This window comes from Pectinophora gossypiella, chromosome 15 (genome assembly GCF_024362695.1).
Source record: "Pectinophora gossypiella chromosome 15, ilPecGoss1.1, whole genome shotgun sequence".
Lineage (NCBI taxonomy): Eukaryota > Metazoa > Arthropoda > Insecta > Lepidoptera > Gelechiidae > Pectinophora > Pectinophora gossypiella.
In genome coordinates, this window is record NC_065418.1 from 79,497 (window position 1) to 98,039 (window position 18,543).

Sequence of the window (18,543 nt, forward strand, 5' to 3'; positions counted from 1 at the left end):
GCAGGCATTTTTTAATCACAAGTGCAGAAGAAATTAGAAAATATATGTTCAAATTCAAAAATTCAAATTCAAATTCAAAAATATCTTTATTCAGTAGGTAACATAGTTACACTTTGAATCGTCAATTTTTACATAACGAACGTCTCATCCGCCTAAAACTACTGCAGCTTCTCACAACCTGTATAGCCGGGGAAAAGAAGCTGCAAGAAAAACCTCGGCACAGGGCCCTAGACGTTCTTTTAAAAAAAAATAAAAATAAACATAAAATATTGATATACAATTGAGTAATTTAGCTGCCTAATATCAGTTCTCAGACAGTTAATCCCATGCATTCATATCTTCTAAATAATCACTAACTTTATAATAACCTTTTTTGTAAAGTTTTTGTTTAACTACTGTCTTAAAGCAGTTGAAAGGCAAATTCTGAATGTCAATGGGAATCTTATTGTAAAAACGTATACATTGCCCCTTAAAAGATTTAGTAATCTTATGTAATCGACTGACTTGTAAAGCAAGTTTATTTTTATTCCGGGTATTAACAATGTGCCGATCGCTATTTTTTGCAAATAATCCTATATGTTTTTTTACATATATTAAGTTTTCAAAGATATATTGTGATGCCAAAGTTAAAATATTAATTTCTTTAAATTTATTTCTAAGTGACATCTTGGGTCCCAATTTGTAAATCGCCCGAATGGCCCGCTTTTGCAGAACAAAAATGCTGTTCACATCTGCAGCATGACCCCACAGCAAGATGCCGTACGACATTAGACTGTGGAAGTAGGCAAAATAAACTAATCGTATGATTTAGATGACCCCATTCTATCGGAACTGGACTGTCTTGAACCTACCAATGCTGTTTCCAGTAATTACAGTAAAAAGTACCGACGTTACTGCCACTCATGATACTGGTTCCAAGAATAATAAAACCCGAGGACATGCAAGTGATGCAGGCGATAGATGACGAATAGCGGAGTTTTCCGAATAAAAAAAAAAGAAAATTAACCTCAGAAAATGCTAACCTCATTTTTAATAAAAACTTTGTACTTTTAAGTTGTACTATCTTTTCATTTCAAAATCTCCTTGGAATACGATTTTTTTGTAGTTGACGTACGATCATGCCTTTTTTTCATCTGGCAGCCCTGTCGCCTCGCTCGATTCATTTCATTCATTCATTCTCTATCATGATCTCGATTCTCGCTCGTCAGTCGGCTGTTTCCATTCTACAGAGTACTTTTTATCTAGGCTGTTTCTGAAACGGGAAAAATAAGTAGTTAACCTCAGTGTATCTGAATTTAAGTTAATTAATAATCATAACGCAAATAAAGGTTAATAAATAAATATATATAATTAAAATCGTGAACAGCAGCAATACATTTTGTAAGTATCTACAAGTTATTATTGTAACAAAATTGTTTTATTGAAACAATTAACGATATAGCCAAATAGGCAGCGTTTTTATGCCATCCTTTCCTAACTGGTTTCGTAGGAAATCCAAGTCTTGACGTCGATATAAAGCCAACTTTAAGCTGTTGAATGAGTAGTGTAGATTGAAATTGTTAGTTGTTAGATGAATTTGAACTAAATCACCAATATCCGGCTTGGCCGCGGCGGGGCTCTCTGGTGCTCCTTGTGGTGCGCTGCACCAGCGCAACCGTAAATGATCCTATGTGAATTTACTTTCATTCTACTAAAGTCGAAATGAACATCACAATGTTAGCAATAATGAGAACAGACTGTGATCAGAGATTACTTGGAGTAAGTAAAACAGTGAGTACCTACATAATAAGATAAGATCTTTAAAACTGTGTATTATTGACACTAGTCGCTGAAGGTAGAAAATATAGAAATAGATATCTATTTTCTTAAAGCGCCATCTGAGACCACTCACTATAATAACTATTGCCATTCCGTGGTTATGACTACAGGATGGAAATTTGGTAGCATATTTACCTAATCCTAATTTTAAACATACAAAAAAATATTACATGAAATTAATTTTCAGACACAATGTACTATATGTTTATAAATATTTAAATAAAATAAATATAATAAATAAATAAATCACACCACACACAAATGTGTGTCCTTTGTACACACTTTTGCAAGGCACTGTAACATATTGTAAAGTGCATAGGTACCTACCTAAAAATAATATTTCTTACAATTTCAGAACTTACGTCACAGCACAGCATAGTTATTTAATAAGATTGAATTACTGGTATGCAAAATATTAGTACACTACACATTCAGGTTTGTTAGATGCGCCTGTGAAGGCAAGTATTCATAATATGACAGTACTATGGTCCATATTATGTTTTATCAAGTTATGTCCTGGCATTCATCTCATAATGAATTTGTTTACCAACACTTGTGAAAGACTTTCTGAGAGAATGTCTGTATATAACTTCTGAGTTGTGGCTGTTTGGCATACCTACATCAGATTACTTTTTTTACTGTTAGCGTTATGCTTTGTGGCGAAATATTAAAGTTCAATGTTGTGCGTGTCGTGCGCGGCGGCGGCGTGATTACACCATGCATAACTAATGGTTGCTGGCAGCACTCGCACGTGGTGGACTCTATGCCCCCGGCACAGGGCCGACCTCGCCGGCCGCCGCACTTGTCACGCCGCGTTGATAGCACAATGACAAAATAACTGTTATTTTGTGATCACAATCAACATTTGGTTCTATCTAGTGTTTGACATTAATCAGTGCACAGCACCGCATTTCATGTTCCTTTATTTATTTTATATTGGAATATGTTATGTATTCAAGGCTGCATTTCTATTTCAAGACATTTGTGACCAAGCAAGACAGTTTGAATTTGAACCTTGTTGGAAATGCGTTAAAATTTTTCCAATATACTTTTACCTACCTATGGTATGGGATATGGTTAATGCGCCTACATATTAGGCAAAGATAGAGTAGGAATTAGCACGGTTATGGGGTTGGTCGCGCGTTGCAGGTGTGACGAGGACGCGTGCGAGGTGCCGGCGCCGGCGTCGGCGGCGGCGGACCACTCGCTGCTCGTTAGGTACCTATCTACACTTAAACTGACCGAAATTTTGTTCCCTTTTACTCAAAGTACCTATCAAAAGGAAACTAGGAACATGAAATATGTGGAAAAGGAAATTTAAATTAATTTCTGTCGGATTTACCTTCCTTTTCCGAGATGTACCTACCTATATTGAGTGTTTCTGTGATGTTGGGGGTAAAGAGGTGATAAGTGTAACATGAGAATGTTATCCTATCACCTATCAAGGTGGTGACCCGTATCACAAAGGGGTGATATTCCTATAAGGAAATTGCTTCAGAACAATAAGACCGCCCATTTGTACTGATGTGCTGTTAAATCTTCTTTGTGTTCGGCAACTAGCGGTATGGAGTGCGTCACTGAGGGTCAGGTCACCAGCCACTGCAGTCTTCAGCTCAGACGTCTTTAAGTGGTGTGCAGCACTGGAGGCTCTAGACTGGCGTGGGTGAATTCGCATAGTGCTTTGAGCTCTATTAATTCTACCTTGACGTCTGCCTAACGTCTTGGAAATCAGCCATGATAGTCTCCAGCGATATCGGGGCGGCCGATGTAGTGTCTGACATAGCGGTTGTACCTTCCTAGGAGACCACCCCAGATTTGCCTTGTAAACACTTCCACGCAGCTTTCCAAGCAGCTGAGAGTTTGCGGTAGTTATTGTCGGATATTTAACTTAACATTAACAAAAGCCCTACCAGTTTGTACATGTTGAACACTGCACACCATCATTGAATACATTTTTACAGGACGAACTAGTGTTCAATGTTATCGTGATAGCCCCAGAATTATATCGAGGGTTTCGACCAATACACGCAGCGCATGCTATTTACGTGGACAAACTTTCTACGGCTACTGGTTGAAGTTGAAGCTCTCGATATCATTGTAATAATTGTGTGTGGATCGTTGTTGCAGCTCGCCGGGCGCGGGGCAACACGTGGGTGGCGTGGGCTGCGTGGGCGGCGCGGGGCGCCACGTGGGCTGCGTGGGCGGCGCGGGGCTGGGCGCGCATGGCGTGGGCATGATGGCGGGCGGCGGCGCCGGGGGCGCGGCCGCGTGGCGGGCGCTGCTGCCGCCGCGCTGGCGCCGCGCCGCGCTGCTGCTGCTGCTGCTCTGGCTGCTCGTCACATATGTGTTCATCTCGCCCTTCAGGTCAGTGCCCTCTCGCAGATTCAAATAGATGACAACAGAGCCCACACAAATGAAGTTTCGTACTTGGGAAACTGTGTTTCGTACGTGGACAAGGGTCCAACGTACGCTTTAGTGAGTTTTAGTGAGATGATGTAAAATGCAAATGCGAATGCAAAATAAACATTTCTCTCTCTCTCTCTCTCTCTCTCTGATGTGCATGGTGCCCGAGCAGGTGCGGCGAGGGCGAGGCGGCGGGCGGCGCGGAGCTGCAGGAGCGGCTGCGGGCGGCGGCGGCGCAGCTGGCGGCGCTGCGCGGCCAGCACAAGGCGCTCCTCGCGCAGATCAAGGCGTCCAAGTACGTTGCACGGCCTGCGTCGCTACACACGAGTACCGCATTTATGTATGCATGCAGCTTTCCCCCCGCGACGTCATCCGCGTACACTGGTCTCTGCAAGTATATTAAGTCTTCTTCTCTTCCATCGCGTGGGTTGTGAGGTGGATTACCACCCTTAAGTCCTCTGAAACATACTCTATTTCGGTTTCTGGGTTTCGACCTTACGTAAATTATCTAAATCGGTCGAGTTCTACTGTTCTTCTTCTTTCTGGTTTTTACTTAGGACTAAGTGAACAATACGATAACAATGACGCCTAACGTGAAAAGCTTCCATATAGTTCTTGTGAACAACCGACACTCTCATCCTCGTACGCATCACCCATTTCCGCCTTTCATCATCTCCAGAAATAAAATTGATCAGTGAAGATCGATTCATTGTCAGCTTTATTATGTCGTATTACGAAGCACGGTAAAGCAGGCGTATATCTGCAGGCTGAGCGGGTCGCTGGCGGGGCTGGAGCTGCTGGAGGAGGCGGGGGAGGGCGGCGACAGCGACGTGGGGCTGCCGGGCGGGCCGCCGCCGCAGTACGAGGCGCTGCGGCGGCGCCTGCTGGAGCACACGCGAGAGCTGTGGCACTACGTGGGCCACGAGCTGCAGGGGCTGCTGGTCGGGGAGCCCTCCGCCGAGCGGCTGCGGGCCGTGCGCGACCAGCTCCAGGACAGGAAGAGGTACGAGCGCGCCTTAGTGCCGAGTGCCGGGCGTGTGGCCGTGAGTGACGCGCGTGTGTCCGCAGTGAGCTGCTGGCGACGCAGCTGCGGCTGGCGGAGGCCGACGGGCACGCGGAGTGGCGCGCCCACGCCGCGCGGCAGCTGTCGCGGCTCGTGCAGCGCCGGCTGCGGGCCCTGCAGCACCCGCCCGACTGCCGCACGGCGCGCAAGCTGCTCTGCAGCCTCAACAAGGTAACTAGCACGCGGTACAGCAGCAGCTGTCGGCCGCCGCAGGGCGCTGTACGTGCGGGTGTATGTTGCAGGGCTGCGGGTTCGGGTGCCAGGTGCACCACATCGCGTACTGCCTGATCTTCGCGTACGCCACGGAGCGCACGCTGGTGGTGTCGTCGCGGGGCTGGCGCTACCACAGCCAGGGCTGGGAGCACGTGTTCCGCCCGCTCTCCGACACCTGCACCACCGTGGACACGGACCACGTGCGGGCCTGGCCTGGTGAGCTCCACACACATGACACGTTTCACGTTATTCATCTTCTGTCGTCAGGTCAACCCCAGCTGTCCGGGCGGTTATTATTTCCGATCGGAATAGACAGACACCACGGAATTCCACTTACTAAGAGATCACACACTTCACTTTCACTTCATCCACTCTCATCATAATGTTGATGTATCTCGGCCGAGTTCTTTAAGCATCCTGAATTTGATCAAACCAAAAAACAGGCGGGAACACCCTGGAGGCGGGCAGCAGAGGATCGGTCATTGTGGTGAGCCTTGGGGTGGCCTGTGTCCAGCAGTGGACGAGATCTCCACGAGATCGAGGCTGATGATGATGTTCGTTTAGCCGTTTCGACATTCTCTACATATCCGAACCATCTAGGCATACCTTTCTTAATTCTCTTCACTCTTCCTTCTTCCTTTACCACAACGCTCGCTTATCACACTATTGCTTACTCCATCTTTCAACCTGTCACCTCACTCAAGGTACACTCCACTAAAGCGGTTCGGAGAGAACACAACATTTTCTAATAGAATTACATTATTTCACGTGTGGTTGTTGACAAGACACCTCGTTCTCGTCGAGTTAATGGTACATGTGTTTGATATGTACCTATATGATGTGCGCAGCAGCGTCGGCCGAGGCCCGCGTGGTGTCGCTGCCGTTCATCGACTCCATCACTCAGAAGCCCAAGTTCCTGCCGCTCGCGGTGCCCAAGGACCTCGCGCACAAGTACGTCACTCCACACACTTTTTTTATTATAAATAGGTTCACATTTGACGGCAGTTTCACCTATCACTATGATGGGCACGCCAGCACTGTACAAGTGCCTTCCCTAATAGCTTTTCCAGATGTATATTTTAGTGTTACGGTTAACCCCCAGGATCCTGCAGTTCAACGGCGACCCGGCGTCGTGGTGGCTGGGCCAGATGCTGAAGTACATCCTGCAGCCGCGGCCCGCCGTCATGGCCGCCATCAACGAGACCATCGCCAAGCTCAACTTCCGCACGCCCATCGTCGGGTGCGTACAACCACCATACACACAAAACATGGAAATATTAACTTATGCTGCTACAGTCGTGTCGAAGGGCCCCACACCCCGGACACTTGATACAAAACACTTCGTTTTACACGGACACTACACATTGACGTTATTGGACACTCGCATCTGTGTGTGTGGCGCCTGACGCCCATACGATTGAAGACTAATAAGACCGAGGGGGGTGAGGTAAACCTAGCTCAGCCGCTGGTGGGGAGCGGAGAGTGGTCGTTCTATACGCAGTATTATTCGTTATTGTATGCCGCCGCACTAACGCCGCATAAACTTAATTAGTTGCGATACCGCGCGGTCCTGACGCTGCGCTGTTATCAGCCGCGGCCGTAACCACACTAGTAATGTTGTATTTAATCAGCGTTTCATTGTTACGACCTTACTACATACGCACATTTTGATGAACAAAACAATAATTATGTACCTACTTAGTTCTGGATCGAAATTCTATTACACGATAATTCTATTATATATTTATTTTATTTATTTCATTGATGTAATTGGAAATTAGCATTCGTTTGTATTCGGAAATGCGATGATTCCGGAAGAGAAAACCCCCAAAACGGAAACCATAATATAAATACCCGAAAACCCGAAACCCAAAAATATTTTTATTGAGAATATAGTAGTGCATGAGTTGATACTTTTATTTTGATTGATGATGATTGGTTGATGGATCCGTTGTGGTCGGTGGCGCAGGGTGCACGTGCGGCGCACGGACAAGGTGGGCACGGAGGCGGCCTTCCACCACATCCACGAGTACATGGCGCAGGCGCAGCAGTACTGGCTGCTGCAGGACCGCCTGCGGCCCGCGCCCGTGCCGCGCCGCGTCTACCTCGCCAGCGACGACGCCAGCGTGAGTTAGCCGAACTGAACATTTGGCAGGCTGCAGATGCGACTGCCTGTCTGACTTACCGACCCGAAGGGATAACGCCTTTCTTGGGGAAAGAATCCTATGTGGAAATCCACATCGGATTTCGTCATGACGTTTTCCTTCGCCGTTGAACACGTAATAAACATTGAACTCTTCTTCTAATCCGTTTATCCCCTGTGTACATTGAACTGTTACACTAAAAAATAAAATCACATAAAGGTTGTCTTTGTATTAATTTGTGTATGGTGTGTCGTCGGCGGATGCGCCGCAGGTGCTGGAGGAGGCCCGCAAGCGCTACCCGGAGGTGGAGTTCGTGGGCGACCCCGACATCGCGCGGACGGCCGCCACGCACCGCCGGTACACGCCCGCCTCGCTGGCGGGGCTGCTGGTGGACCTGGCGCTGCTGGCGCGCTGCGACTACCTCGTCTGCACCTTCAGCAGCCAGGCACGTACACACACGCATACACTGCTCGTGCACTAGCTCGATCGCAGGGCCACGGCCGCACACAGTAAGATATTTAATGAGATTTGTATGGAGGGCCCGGGGTGCGCTGCAGGCCAGCAGAGCCGCTCGTCTGGCTGAGTTTATGTGTATGTATTTTGTGGGAGAAATAGTGTCTTTGTAGATTAGTGCACTATTTTGATGTGGTGTTTTGGTGGTCTCTCCTACCAAACCACAGAGACGTGGGAAATAGCCAGTCATTGATTCAGAACGTAGCGTAGCCTTAGCAATTAAACCCCAGATGTTTCCTGCATACGGCCCAGTAGAGACATGTCGAGTGGTGTGCCGTAGGTGGGCCGCGTGGCGTACGAGATGATGCAGGCCAACCGCGCCGACGCGGCGGGCCGCGTGGCGTCGCTGGACGACGTGTACTACTTCGGCGGACAGAACGCGCACGACCGCCGCGCCACCGCGCCCCACGACCCCGCCGCGCCCGACCACATCGCCTTCAAGGTACGGCGCTCGCTGCTCGGGCTCCAGTGTACTTTATATAAACACTGTCAGAATCATTCAGTCAATACACCCCCCACATCTATCTACAATCTATCTATACACGTTGACGGTACATACATTACCCCAGCTTCGCACGTATTCGAGCCTATTCGTGTTGTTGACATATTTGTTTACATACCGGGAATCTTTGTAAATCGGCTCAATGCCACATTCACATTTCACACGTGCCGAGTAAACTGGCGAGTGAAAAAGCGTATCCACTTGATAAAATAAGGCATTACACATAGAACAGATAAGGTCGATTTATCTTTGGCAATACGTACTGTCCACTCGCCACTGCACTCGCCTGCCTCATAAGCTGGTGTGACCTGAACATTATAGCGGTCGTTCAGGATCTGGATCAAACCAGTTGAACCACATAACCGAGTCGTGCTCTCTTTAAAGATTTAAAATAATTTGGCAGTGTTTTTATGATCCTACTTGAGATTGTGCATAACATTAATGAAACCACGATTGGTGTTGCAGAAGGGAGACCTGATCGGCATCATGGGCAACCATTGGAACGGCTACGGCCGCGGCACCAACAAACGGACCAATGCGGTGAGACACCAACACGTTATTCTCTCGCATCCTCCGACGGAGACCATAAATATCTTACGAATTGTTTTTTTATCTGCTAAAACTTTTGCTTCAATCTCGATATTGTTGAGATTATATTAAAAGTTCTCTTTACACAAAATCCTTTACCTCAACTGCAATAATATTAATATTTTGTGGAGGAGGTAAAAAATCGAATTATTTTTTGTGTCCGGACTTATTTATTATTTAATTTTGAATAATTTCGTTGAATACATGAATGTGAATGTTGCAGCGCGGGCTGTTCCCGTGGTACAAGACGGAGGACCAGCTGGTGCTGTACCCGTTCCCCGAGTACCGCCACGTGCCGCTGGACGGCCACGAGCCCGACACGCCGCCCCCGCTGCACGCCTACTACACGTAGCACCACACGCCCACACACACACATACACACTCACATAACATATGCATCTGCTCAGCGTTATCTTGGTTATCTTGCTGTGAAAGCTGGGTGCCTGTCGTGGCGTGGGGCGAGTGAGGGAGCTGTCAGCAGTCACGACGCGTGCGAGCAAGATGAAGGATGTTCATTTTAGTGATTAGATATTTTAAGGTTTCTGTTTTTATTAATTATAGTTGCGAATGTTTACGACCGTGTGCGGGCCCCGGCGCCCGCAGCCGCGCGATGTAGGTCGCCAAACGATCATGTACAAAATATAAGTTGATAACGTATCCTATGTCTGTAAAAGTGAAAAGTAGAATTAATAACATTTGTCAACAAATCAAAGAGTTTCCACACTTGTCACACACATTCGCTCTAAAATATAGGTACTTACCTGTACATGTTGAAATTAACAATAATAATTTAAATATTATGATACAGAGAAGTCATGCTCACAATTCCACTGCTTTAGGCCTATGGACCTAAATAATATATTTGTTTTTTTATTATATCCGGTAACACACATCTAACTTATGAATGAGAACTTTGAACCATTACTAAATCTGTACGTATAGTATAAGTTTATTTTCCGTAGCCTGTTTAGTGTCCCACTGCTGGACTTAGTGTGTCATTATTAGTGTAAAACGAACAGTACTGCAAACAGGGTGTAGTGTTCCTGTGTACATTCCTCCGTGCGCCGCGCCAACCACGTGCTACGTCACTGGACGTGTATTCTGTGCGTCACACTCTTCACTATTCTTAGTTGCAACTTCACTTGTAAACGTAACTCGTTTGATAGTAGGTGATGTTATGTATGGAAGGGCACTAACGTAAAATAATAATTAATCGGTCACAATATTGGCCCGGGCGAGGAAAGGTAATTAATTGGTTAATTTAGTAATTCGATGTTACTGCTGATACTCTATGATCTGAATCATGTCTCAAATATTAGATATTTTTATTTTTACCATATTTAGTTTTATATAATACGTATATTTATTGAAAGTTGACTTATTATTGTGCTCGCACTGGAGAGGGGTTTGAAGATTACCATAACGGGGTCCCTGCGCACAAACAATGTTTACAAACTGTTCGTGATACATCGTTCCTCCTCATTTATTCTCAATATAAATATCACAAATATTTTTTATAACCGCCTTCTAAAACAGGAAGAGATTCTCCTTTCACAGACTGATTATTCGGACTATGTCAAAAAGACAGAAATGAGGCGAGCCTCCATAGCTGCTTCATGAGTAAAATCTTCAAACCCCTTTTGCTTTAATTAGGAATCTCATATCTGGACTTGAAACGAAAAAAGAAAGAAGTTGTATATTAAAAAAAAATGGAATATTTTTAACACTCGTTTTGCAAGTTGCCAAATAATCAAAAAGCATTTAATAATAAAAACAATGTGATATTGATACATTCGCCATTATGGCCCGTAACATAGGTCTATAATCTACCATTGTATCCAAGCAACTAACAGAAGCGACTGAATCGTCGCCATGTGTTTGTTTGCCATAAATGAATACGCCCGCCTGTGGCCGCGGGTACGAATCATGTTATTTCTAATTGTTTCTTTATTTAGTCGTTTGTCGATGTTTTTTTATATAAATGTATATTATACGAGCCGATAATTCCTCTACCAATTTCTTTTAAATGATCTATTACAATTTATATACTGGGTTGTCGGGTCGTTTTTGAAAAGCGTATCCGACGTACGTACCATCGTGTCCGACGTGTCGTGTGTGTAATTATGTACACTGCAAGACAAGACAATGTTATTCCGTATTTATTAGTATTTATCCAAAGTTGTTATTCAATATTCTATTCTAGATACATTGAATTGTTGTAAACAGTTTTTATGAACTTTTTATATTACTAATATTCGCAGCTTTGACAAGAGTTGGATAATTACGCTGTAAACATGGACCTAATGTATATAATAAATTTATGAAATGTATATATATATAGAAAGAAAGCAAATTAATATAATAAACTGGGTGATTCTGTATAAGAGTTTAATTTAGATTTCCTCGATGACAACGACGTTGCCTTCCGCCGCTGTGCTCTTGGGTCGCTTGTGGCGGTCAAGGCACAGTGCGGGTGCTGTTCATCTTTACGAGCTTAGAACCTGTCTAATACACAAGTTGGCGGTCAAAAAAGTACCCAATCAAAGATAGATGATGTCTCGACAGCGAGTTTGTAGCAATCTATCCCACTTCCAATGTCAGCAGAGCAACTCCAGAGCGTGGTCACCCGGCGTCGCATGTAAACTTGGACAGTTACCTCGGGACGTGGCCCTTCTTCCACTAGGTACTATCATATTATCCTAGATCGAGATATGATATTGGTGCATATACGAGTACTGAATATTGAATATAAAAAACAGACATATTGAACTTGGTTGACATACTAGCTATGAACTAAATGGTTGAAGAATGAAAGTGATAAGTACATAACTTTCCTACTCCTACTGAGTTCACTCCCTACTGTCAACGTTAGAGCTGTATCCGAGCGAGGAGAGGAAGACGCAGGGAGCGTGCGCCAGCGCATGGGTGGCCGCTAGCGCCGCGGGCGGCGGGGCGGGGGCGAACACACGCGAGTCGCGACAATATAATGTTACGTAGGTACGGCAATTAGAGAGTCAATTCTACAAGATTTATAGTTCTCTTTACTCAACGCTGACCACGCGCTAAGACGCTTTCGAATGACGATGATGTCTCCTTATGGAGGTGATAGTACACTACCTACACTTTTCAGTAGGTACTTATAAAGTGCGTAAATGTTTAAATAGTAGTCACTATTTACGTTGCTATTTACACACCGTAGGTACATTACCTAATTACTAACTAGCTAACGAGATTGTTGGCACCTCATGCCACGTCTTTGATAGAACACTTCTGTGAGAAAAAATAGTCTAGGAAGACTCCTCAGCAGCTACGTCTTGCCTACGTAAAATCCTCCAGAAGGAAAGGTGTATTCCTTTCGTGGTAATATTACCAAAAAATTTCCATCTTAGGTTTTCGTCACGTCGTCGCATTGCTCCGCTCTTCACTCGTAGTTTTCGTGGCCTCGTAAAAAGCGATGCGGTGGCGGCGAAAGTTGGTCCGCGGAGTCAAGTTCAATAACACCGCATAACAGTACCGTGCCGCGCGTGCGCTCTGTTCACCGCATCGTAGTGTAGCTCCCCACGCCGCGAGTGACCGCCAGTGACTGTCAGTGACCAGCAGTGATGATGAGGGTCGTGCTAAGTGCCGCGGTGGTTCTCGCCCTGGCCACCCCCGGCCTGCCCGCAGGCTACTTGCCCAAGTGGAAGAAGCAGGTCAGTGCTGCCACTGCACGGGCTGTGTGCACTGTGTTTGGATACTTGCTTGTGCAGCCAATCTGGCAGCTCTTTCTTGTCGTCAGCAAATAGAGTGCGCGCGCCGCCCACGGAGATACGACGACCGCATCAGAGACCATCAAACAGGTGTTCGTGCGCCGATTTACACACTTTTGAACTCAATTGTTTTAAAGATTTTGCTGCAATTAAGTAATTTCACCACCGTGAATATGACGCGGAATTTGTTTTAAGTAAGTACTTTGGTGAAGTTCTCGAGACTGTTGCTGGAAGGAGTTTGTAAGAAGTTACTTTGTACTTACATATTTATTTTTTTATTGTACAAGTGTCAGTTTCCGGCGCCGGTATTTTCTCCGGGTTTTCCCGGCGGCCCACTTTCGCGCGCTTTCTCGCGCTCACATTAGAAAGTCCCGCGGCGGCGGAGCCGGCGCATCCACGCTGAGATCCTGCGAATATTTTTACACATTTAAGTATTTTTTTATCGTATGGCAGGCTCTCAGCGGTCTATTGGATAGAGCTTTCGGCCCACAACTGGAGTACCGAATTCGATACCCGGTGGGACCAATTTGTGAAACTGCTTCATGTTTGGTTAGGACATTGCAGGCTGAATCACTTGATTGTTGGTCTTGGCAGATACGGTTGGTTAGTAATATCCGGTCACTTGACACTATACCTGCTCCTTGGACCTATTTAAATAATTGATAAACGCTTAGAAGAGAAATCATTCGTAGACGCGATCCTCAGTAATAAGGGAACGACGACGAAGAAGACCTACTTCGTAAAGGATTACAAATTCCGGACTATTCATTCCTTATTTCTTGATTCCATCACGTACTAGGTAATCTTTGAGATCGACGGTGGTCCGACTGGAGGTACTGCTCCGTGGCCGGATCACAAATTGATATGCTTTGATAATTATCTATAGGTACTATATTTTTCTTGGCATAACGCGAATCTTGATGTTATAATACAAGTAGGTATAAGTATAGCTTAGTTGCTACCTAATTAATTCGTAAGTAATGTGTATTAGGTAGACGATGGACGGCCAGGGAGCATACTCGATAATCCGTTTGATTGAGAGGAAGCCTGCGGCATGTGTGTGAGACTCAGTGGGACATATTATGTCTTAGATAATAAATGTGTGTTGTGTTGTTTGTGGGCAGGCGTGCGCGTTGCCGGGCGCGGCGAGCGAGCACAGCCACTACGTGTGCGACGAGGCGGGCGAGCCGCGCTGCCTGCCCGGCTGGCAGGGCGACCTCTGCGACGTGCCCATCTGCAAGAAGGGCTGCGACCCGCTGCAAGGTACCTCGCTGCAACGAAACGCCTGTGAAACTTCTATTGGTTAACAAACACGCCATCCCTCGCTCCTCGTGATAATATCTTCTTTTTCTATCGTGTGGGTTGTGAGGCGGGTTATTATTGAGCCGCCGAAGACTTCTGACATGGCATGGCTCATGTAACGACTATACTTAAGTGACTAGTAACCGGCTCGTACCGGTGTGGGGCGGAGTGCCCTTACGTAGGTAGTGTTATTGTTTATTCCATGGCCGCCCATCGTCAGTGTGTCGCGGTCTGATGGATGATTCATCTAGATCTGTATTCGCAGCCGGGTGTGGCCGGGGCCGGACGCTTTCTCTGAGAAAGTCTAAGTGTTTATGTTTACGTGACAGCGACAGCCGACCTGCGGCGTGACGTGAGCGAGTGTCGTGTTGGGAGGTCGCACACTGGACACTCCATACAAAAATCTCGTTCTTGCACAGACACTACTTGGCCAGACTAATGGGGGCGTTAGGGCCCTCAGCCAGACTGACACCATATAGATACAGTTTTTAGACACACGCTGTAGTTGCGTTGTGTGCCATACAGACAGTTGTATCGGTGCGGGTGGTGTTCCCCGTGTAGGTGTGTAGTGTTATTGTTTACGGTTGCAGGGTACTGCAAGCGGCCGGGCGAGTGTCGCTGCAAGCTGGGCTACTACGGCGAGCGCTGCAGCAAGTGCATCCCGCTGCCGGGCTGCCAGCACGGCTCCTGCAACCAGCCCTTCGAGTGCGTCTGCAAGGAGGGCTGGGACGGACTCTTCTGCTCTGAACGTTAGTACCTATGCTGTCTCGTACATAGTCTCGTATGCGGCCAATCCATTCGCCAGCAGTCGCTGTTTTTTTTTTAATCTTGGGTAAACAAACAAACGGGTCAAATTGAGAGAAAAAGAGTTGGTACGGAGCATAAGCATAAAATAGCTAAACACGATAACTACAAGTGTGTCTGTGGCGGCGTACAGCGATCTGCCGGGCGGAGTGCCACGCGACGCGCGGCTACTGCGAGGCGCCGGGCGAGTGCCGCTGCCGGCTGGGCTGGGCGGGGCCCACGTGCCGCGCGTGCCAGCCGCTGCCGGGCTGCCAGCACGGCGGCTGCGCCAAGCCGCTGGAGTGCCGCTGCGAGCCCGGCTACACGGGGCTGCTGTGCCAGACGCCGCTGTGCGCGCCCGGCTGCCACGCCGAGCGCGGCTCGTGCCGCCGGCCCGGCGAGTGCCGCTGCCGCGTGGGCTGGACCGGCGAGCACTGCGACACCTGCCACGTGTACCCCGGCTGCCGCCACGGCAGCTGCCGCAAGCCCTGGGAGTGCAACTGCGAGCCCGGCTGGGGCGGCATGCTCTGCGACGAAGGTAGCCTCACTTGACCCATCTATGCACACATGAATACGAGGGCTGATTGATAAGTATCCGAAATGAAAATGATAACTTCTAATATTATACACAAAAATGATTTATTTTTCAACATAGCTTCCTTCTACCTCTACAGACTTATTCCAGCGCTTCTCTAAAGCTTTTATACCATTTTGGTAGAAGCTCCTGTGCAACCCCTCAAAATAGCCGTCTACGGTGGCAATGACTTCATTATTTGAAGAAAATCTTTGGCCACCTAGCCACTTTTTTAAATTTGGGAACAGATGGAAGTCGCACGGAGCCAGGTCTAGCGAGTAAGGTGGATACGGCAGCAATTCATAGCTTAATTCTTCGATTTTAGCGTTTGCTACAACGCAGGTGTGAACAAGTGCGTTGTCTTGGTGGAGCAGTATTTTTTTCTTCGCTAAATGAGGTCGCTTCCTTTGAATTTCTTCATTCAATCTTTGCAGCAAGTTTGTGTAGTATTGTCCATTAATTGTCCTACCCTTTTCAAGATAATCCACGTGAATCACACCTCGCACATCCCAAAAGACAGTAGCCATCACCTTTCAAGCCGATAATGTTGATTTTGCCTTCTCAGGCGCAGGTTCACCGCTCTTAGTCCACTGTTTAGACTGTTCTTTTGTTTCAGGTGTATAATGATGAATCCATGTTTAATCAACGGTTACATATCGCCAAAAAAATTCAACAGGATCATGTTTATACAGCTCTAGACACTTTAAGGAATCATCCACTCTCCGCTATCTTTGGTCTGCAGTCAGCAAACGCGGCACCCATCGCGCGCAAAGCTTTTTCATATCCAAATGTTCATGTAAAATATTAAAAACTCGTTCCGATGATATCCCTATCATTATGGCTATCTCTCGTAATTTCAATCGTCGATGGTTTAGAACAATTTTTTAAATTTTTCGTATCATACTTCATTTGTGACCTCATTTGGACGTCCGGCTCTATGGGCGTCTTCACAGCTCTTTCTGCCCCGTTTAAAATCGGTTACCCAGGTGTGAACTGTACTCATCGCAGGAGAAGAGTCACCTAATACGGCATCCAGCTTGGCTTTAATCTGACTTGCTATTTTTCCCTTCAAAACGTAGAACTTAATAACGGCCCGAACTTCATTTTTTTCCATTTTTCAAACGTAATTAGCAAATAAAAATCAATCGTCTCATAAAAGTAGACTTTTTGGCGCCAATGAAATAAAATTTTGCATATAAGCTTACTAGAGATGTAAAAATAGAACGGTATATATTATTTTATTCCATTTTAGTTTTAAAAAGTCTTTCATTTCGGGTACTTATCAATCAGCCCTCGTACACATCAACTCTGAAATGAATATGATGAGCCGTATAGTGACAGGGTATCAACCTATTACCTTAACATGACCTTAACACTATAACATTAGTTATAATTAGGTTCATTAATAGTTGGCTATTATTGAATACCAGGAATGATGAGTCTTTTTGTACATTCCTAACCATCCATGTGCCATACAGAGCTATAACTAAGTAAGCGACGTGCGTCGGGGCTGTATGAACAGTCTCATAAACTAATATTACACAGCACGTTACGGTGTTTAACTATATAATTCATAATCAAGGAAATATAACACCGAAAAGAGTTGTTGTACTTTTTAATGCGGATATAGTTCATCGTAATCTGATTGCAATCTATCGACACGCGCAGCTGGCGTACAATATTACCTAAAGTATTATACTTAGATGTAAATACCTACCTAAATATAGATACGTTGTTCTTACACCGATGACACCAAGAGTGGGTGCGGGATGTCTAACGGTATATCCTTGCGGCATTGAATATACGCGAGTAACGGGTGTATTGTGCGACCTTCCAGAGCTGAACTACTGCGAGAAGAACCCAGACACGTGCCTGAACGGCGGCAAGTGCCAGTCGCTGGAGGCGGGCGACGGGCTCTACCGCTGCGCCTGCCCCGCCGGCGTCAGCGGCCGCCGCTGCGAGCTGCTGCCCGACCACGCCAACACCACCACCACCACCGCCACCGCCAGCCCCGCGCCCACCACCACCACCGCCGCCACCACCGAGCCCAGCAGCGGAGACAACGAGACCGAGTGACCCGCCACACGCTCTCTAACGCCGACAGACGACACTACCTTTTGTTACCCGGACATTCCCAATCTCGTTCTTACACAGACACTACACAGATGCAGTTTTTGTACACGCAGCTGTGTGTGCGCCGCCTTATTTCGTGTGTGCGTGAGACGGACAGTCCGCGTGTTACTCCTTAACGGCTTACCGATTAAATAGATTAAAATGATTCACAACGGGGGGGTGAGGTAATCAAGTTCGTATTGGTGCGGGGCGGAGAGTGCCCCTTCTATACGTATACTTTGTATGAAAACGTAACATGATTAGAATGAGAGCAGGACGGATATAGTACACCGCCTAGTGCGAAAGGGACGAGAGATAGGTATGTTATTGTAAACACGTTACGTTGTGCATAAAATTATTGTTTATTCTATGTTTTCGTTATATTAGAGCGATTAGAGAAATACTTACATTTCATCTTGTGCTGGATGTACCTCTGACTACCCCAATTGGGACATAGTCGTAAGTTTATGTCAACTGACATCAAATGAGCACGCTTGCTCAATGAAAGCTCTTCGAAGAATTTTTGGTGTCTGCAAGTTGTCTTCCGCTTACTTGTAGCTCTGCCTACCCCGTTAAGGATGACGGGCGTGAGTTTATGTAAGTATGTTTTTTCCTGATGTTGATGAAGATTTAAAAAGTACTTTTTCTTTAAATAACTTGCAAAAGTGAGATTTAAAGTAACAACGATGTCTTTTGTGTTTTCACTAGCAACTTATAGTAGACTGATGATAGACGAGAGATAATTATCTTAATTTGTTTTAGTCCGACAACTGGAAAGT

The 18,543-nt window shown here is 46.1% G+C and overlaps 2 protein-coding genes across 3 annotated transcripts; both read left to right on the top strand.

Annotated features, from left to right (window-relative positions):
* Window positions 1–1,188: 1,188 nt before the first annotated feature.
* LOC126373109 (alpha-(1,6)-fucosyltransferase) lies at window positions 1,189–11,628 on the top strand. Of its 2 annotated transcripts, none has more exons than XM_050019111.1 (13): window positions 1,189–1,380; window positions 3,946–4,182; window positions 4,394–4,516; window positions 4,988–5,224; window positions 5,290–5,455; window positions 5,527–5,713; window positions 6,346–6,448; window positions 6,600–6,737; window positions 7,467–7,623; window positions 7,913–8,086; window positions 8,435–8,596; window positions 9,122–9,196; window positions 9,468–11,628. In XM_050019111.1, exons 2-13 carry the CDS (start codon window positions 4,052–4,054, stop codon window positions 9,594–9,596), a joined length of 1,782 nt encoding a protein of 593 aa, XP_049875068.1. In that variant the 5' UTR covers window positions 1,189–1,380; window positions 3,946–4,051; the 3' UTR covers window positions 9,597–11,628. The 2 variants fall into 2 exon arrangements, with proteins under 2 accessions (XP_049875068.1, XP_049875069.1); XM_050019112.1 differs by having other exon boundaries at window positions 6,349–6,448.
* Window positions 11,629–12,849: 1,221 nt separating this feature from the next.
* LOC126373418 (delta-like protein 1) lies at window positions 12,850–17,728 on the top strand. Its single transcript, XM_050019575.1, has 5 exons — window positions 12,850–12,936; window positions 14,118–14,256; window positions 14,886–15,044; window positions 15,233–15,616; window positions 17,490–17,728. The coding sequence occupies exons 1-5, from the start codon at window positions 12,850–12,852 to the stop codon at window positions 17,726–17,728; spliced, it is 1,008 nt and encodes a 335-aa protein (XP_049875532.1).
* Window positions 17,729–18,543: the final 815 nt, after the last annotated feature.

Coding starts and splice junctions, on each gene's coding strand:
- LOC126373418 (XM_050019575.1), top strand. CDS start 12,850: ATGAGGGTCGTGCTAAGTGCCGCGGTGGTTCTCGCCCTGGCCACCCCC. Junction 14,257..14,885: donor GGGCTGCGACCCGCTGCAAG/GTACCTCGCTGC, acceptor TTACGGTTGCAG/GGTACTGCAAGCGGCCGGGC. Junction 15,617..17,489: donor CGGCATGCTCTGCGACGAAG/GTAGCCTCACTT, acceptor GCGACCTTCCAG/AGCTGAACTACTGCGAGAAG.
- LOC126373109 (XM_050019111.1), top strand. CDS start 4,052: ATGATGGCGGGCGGCGGCGCCGGGGGCGCGGCCGCGTGGCGGGCGCTG. Junction 5,456..5,526: donor TGCTCTGCAGCCTCAACAAG/GTAACTAGCACG, acceptor TGTATGTTGCAG/GGCTGCGGGTTCGGGTGCCA. Junction 6,449..6,599: donor CCCAAGGACCTCGCGCACAA/GTACGTCACTCC, acceptor GTTAACCCCCAG/GATCCTGCAGTTCAACGGCG.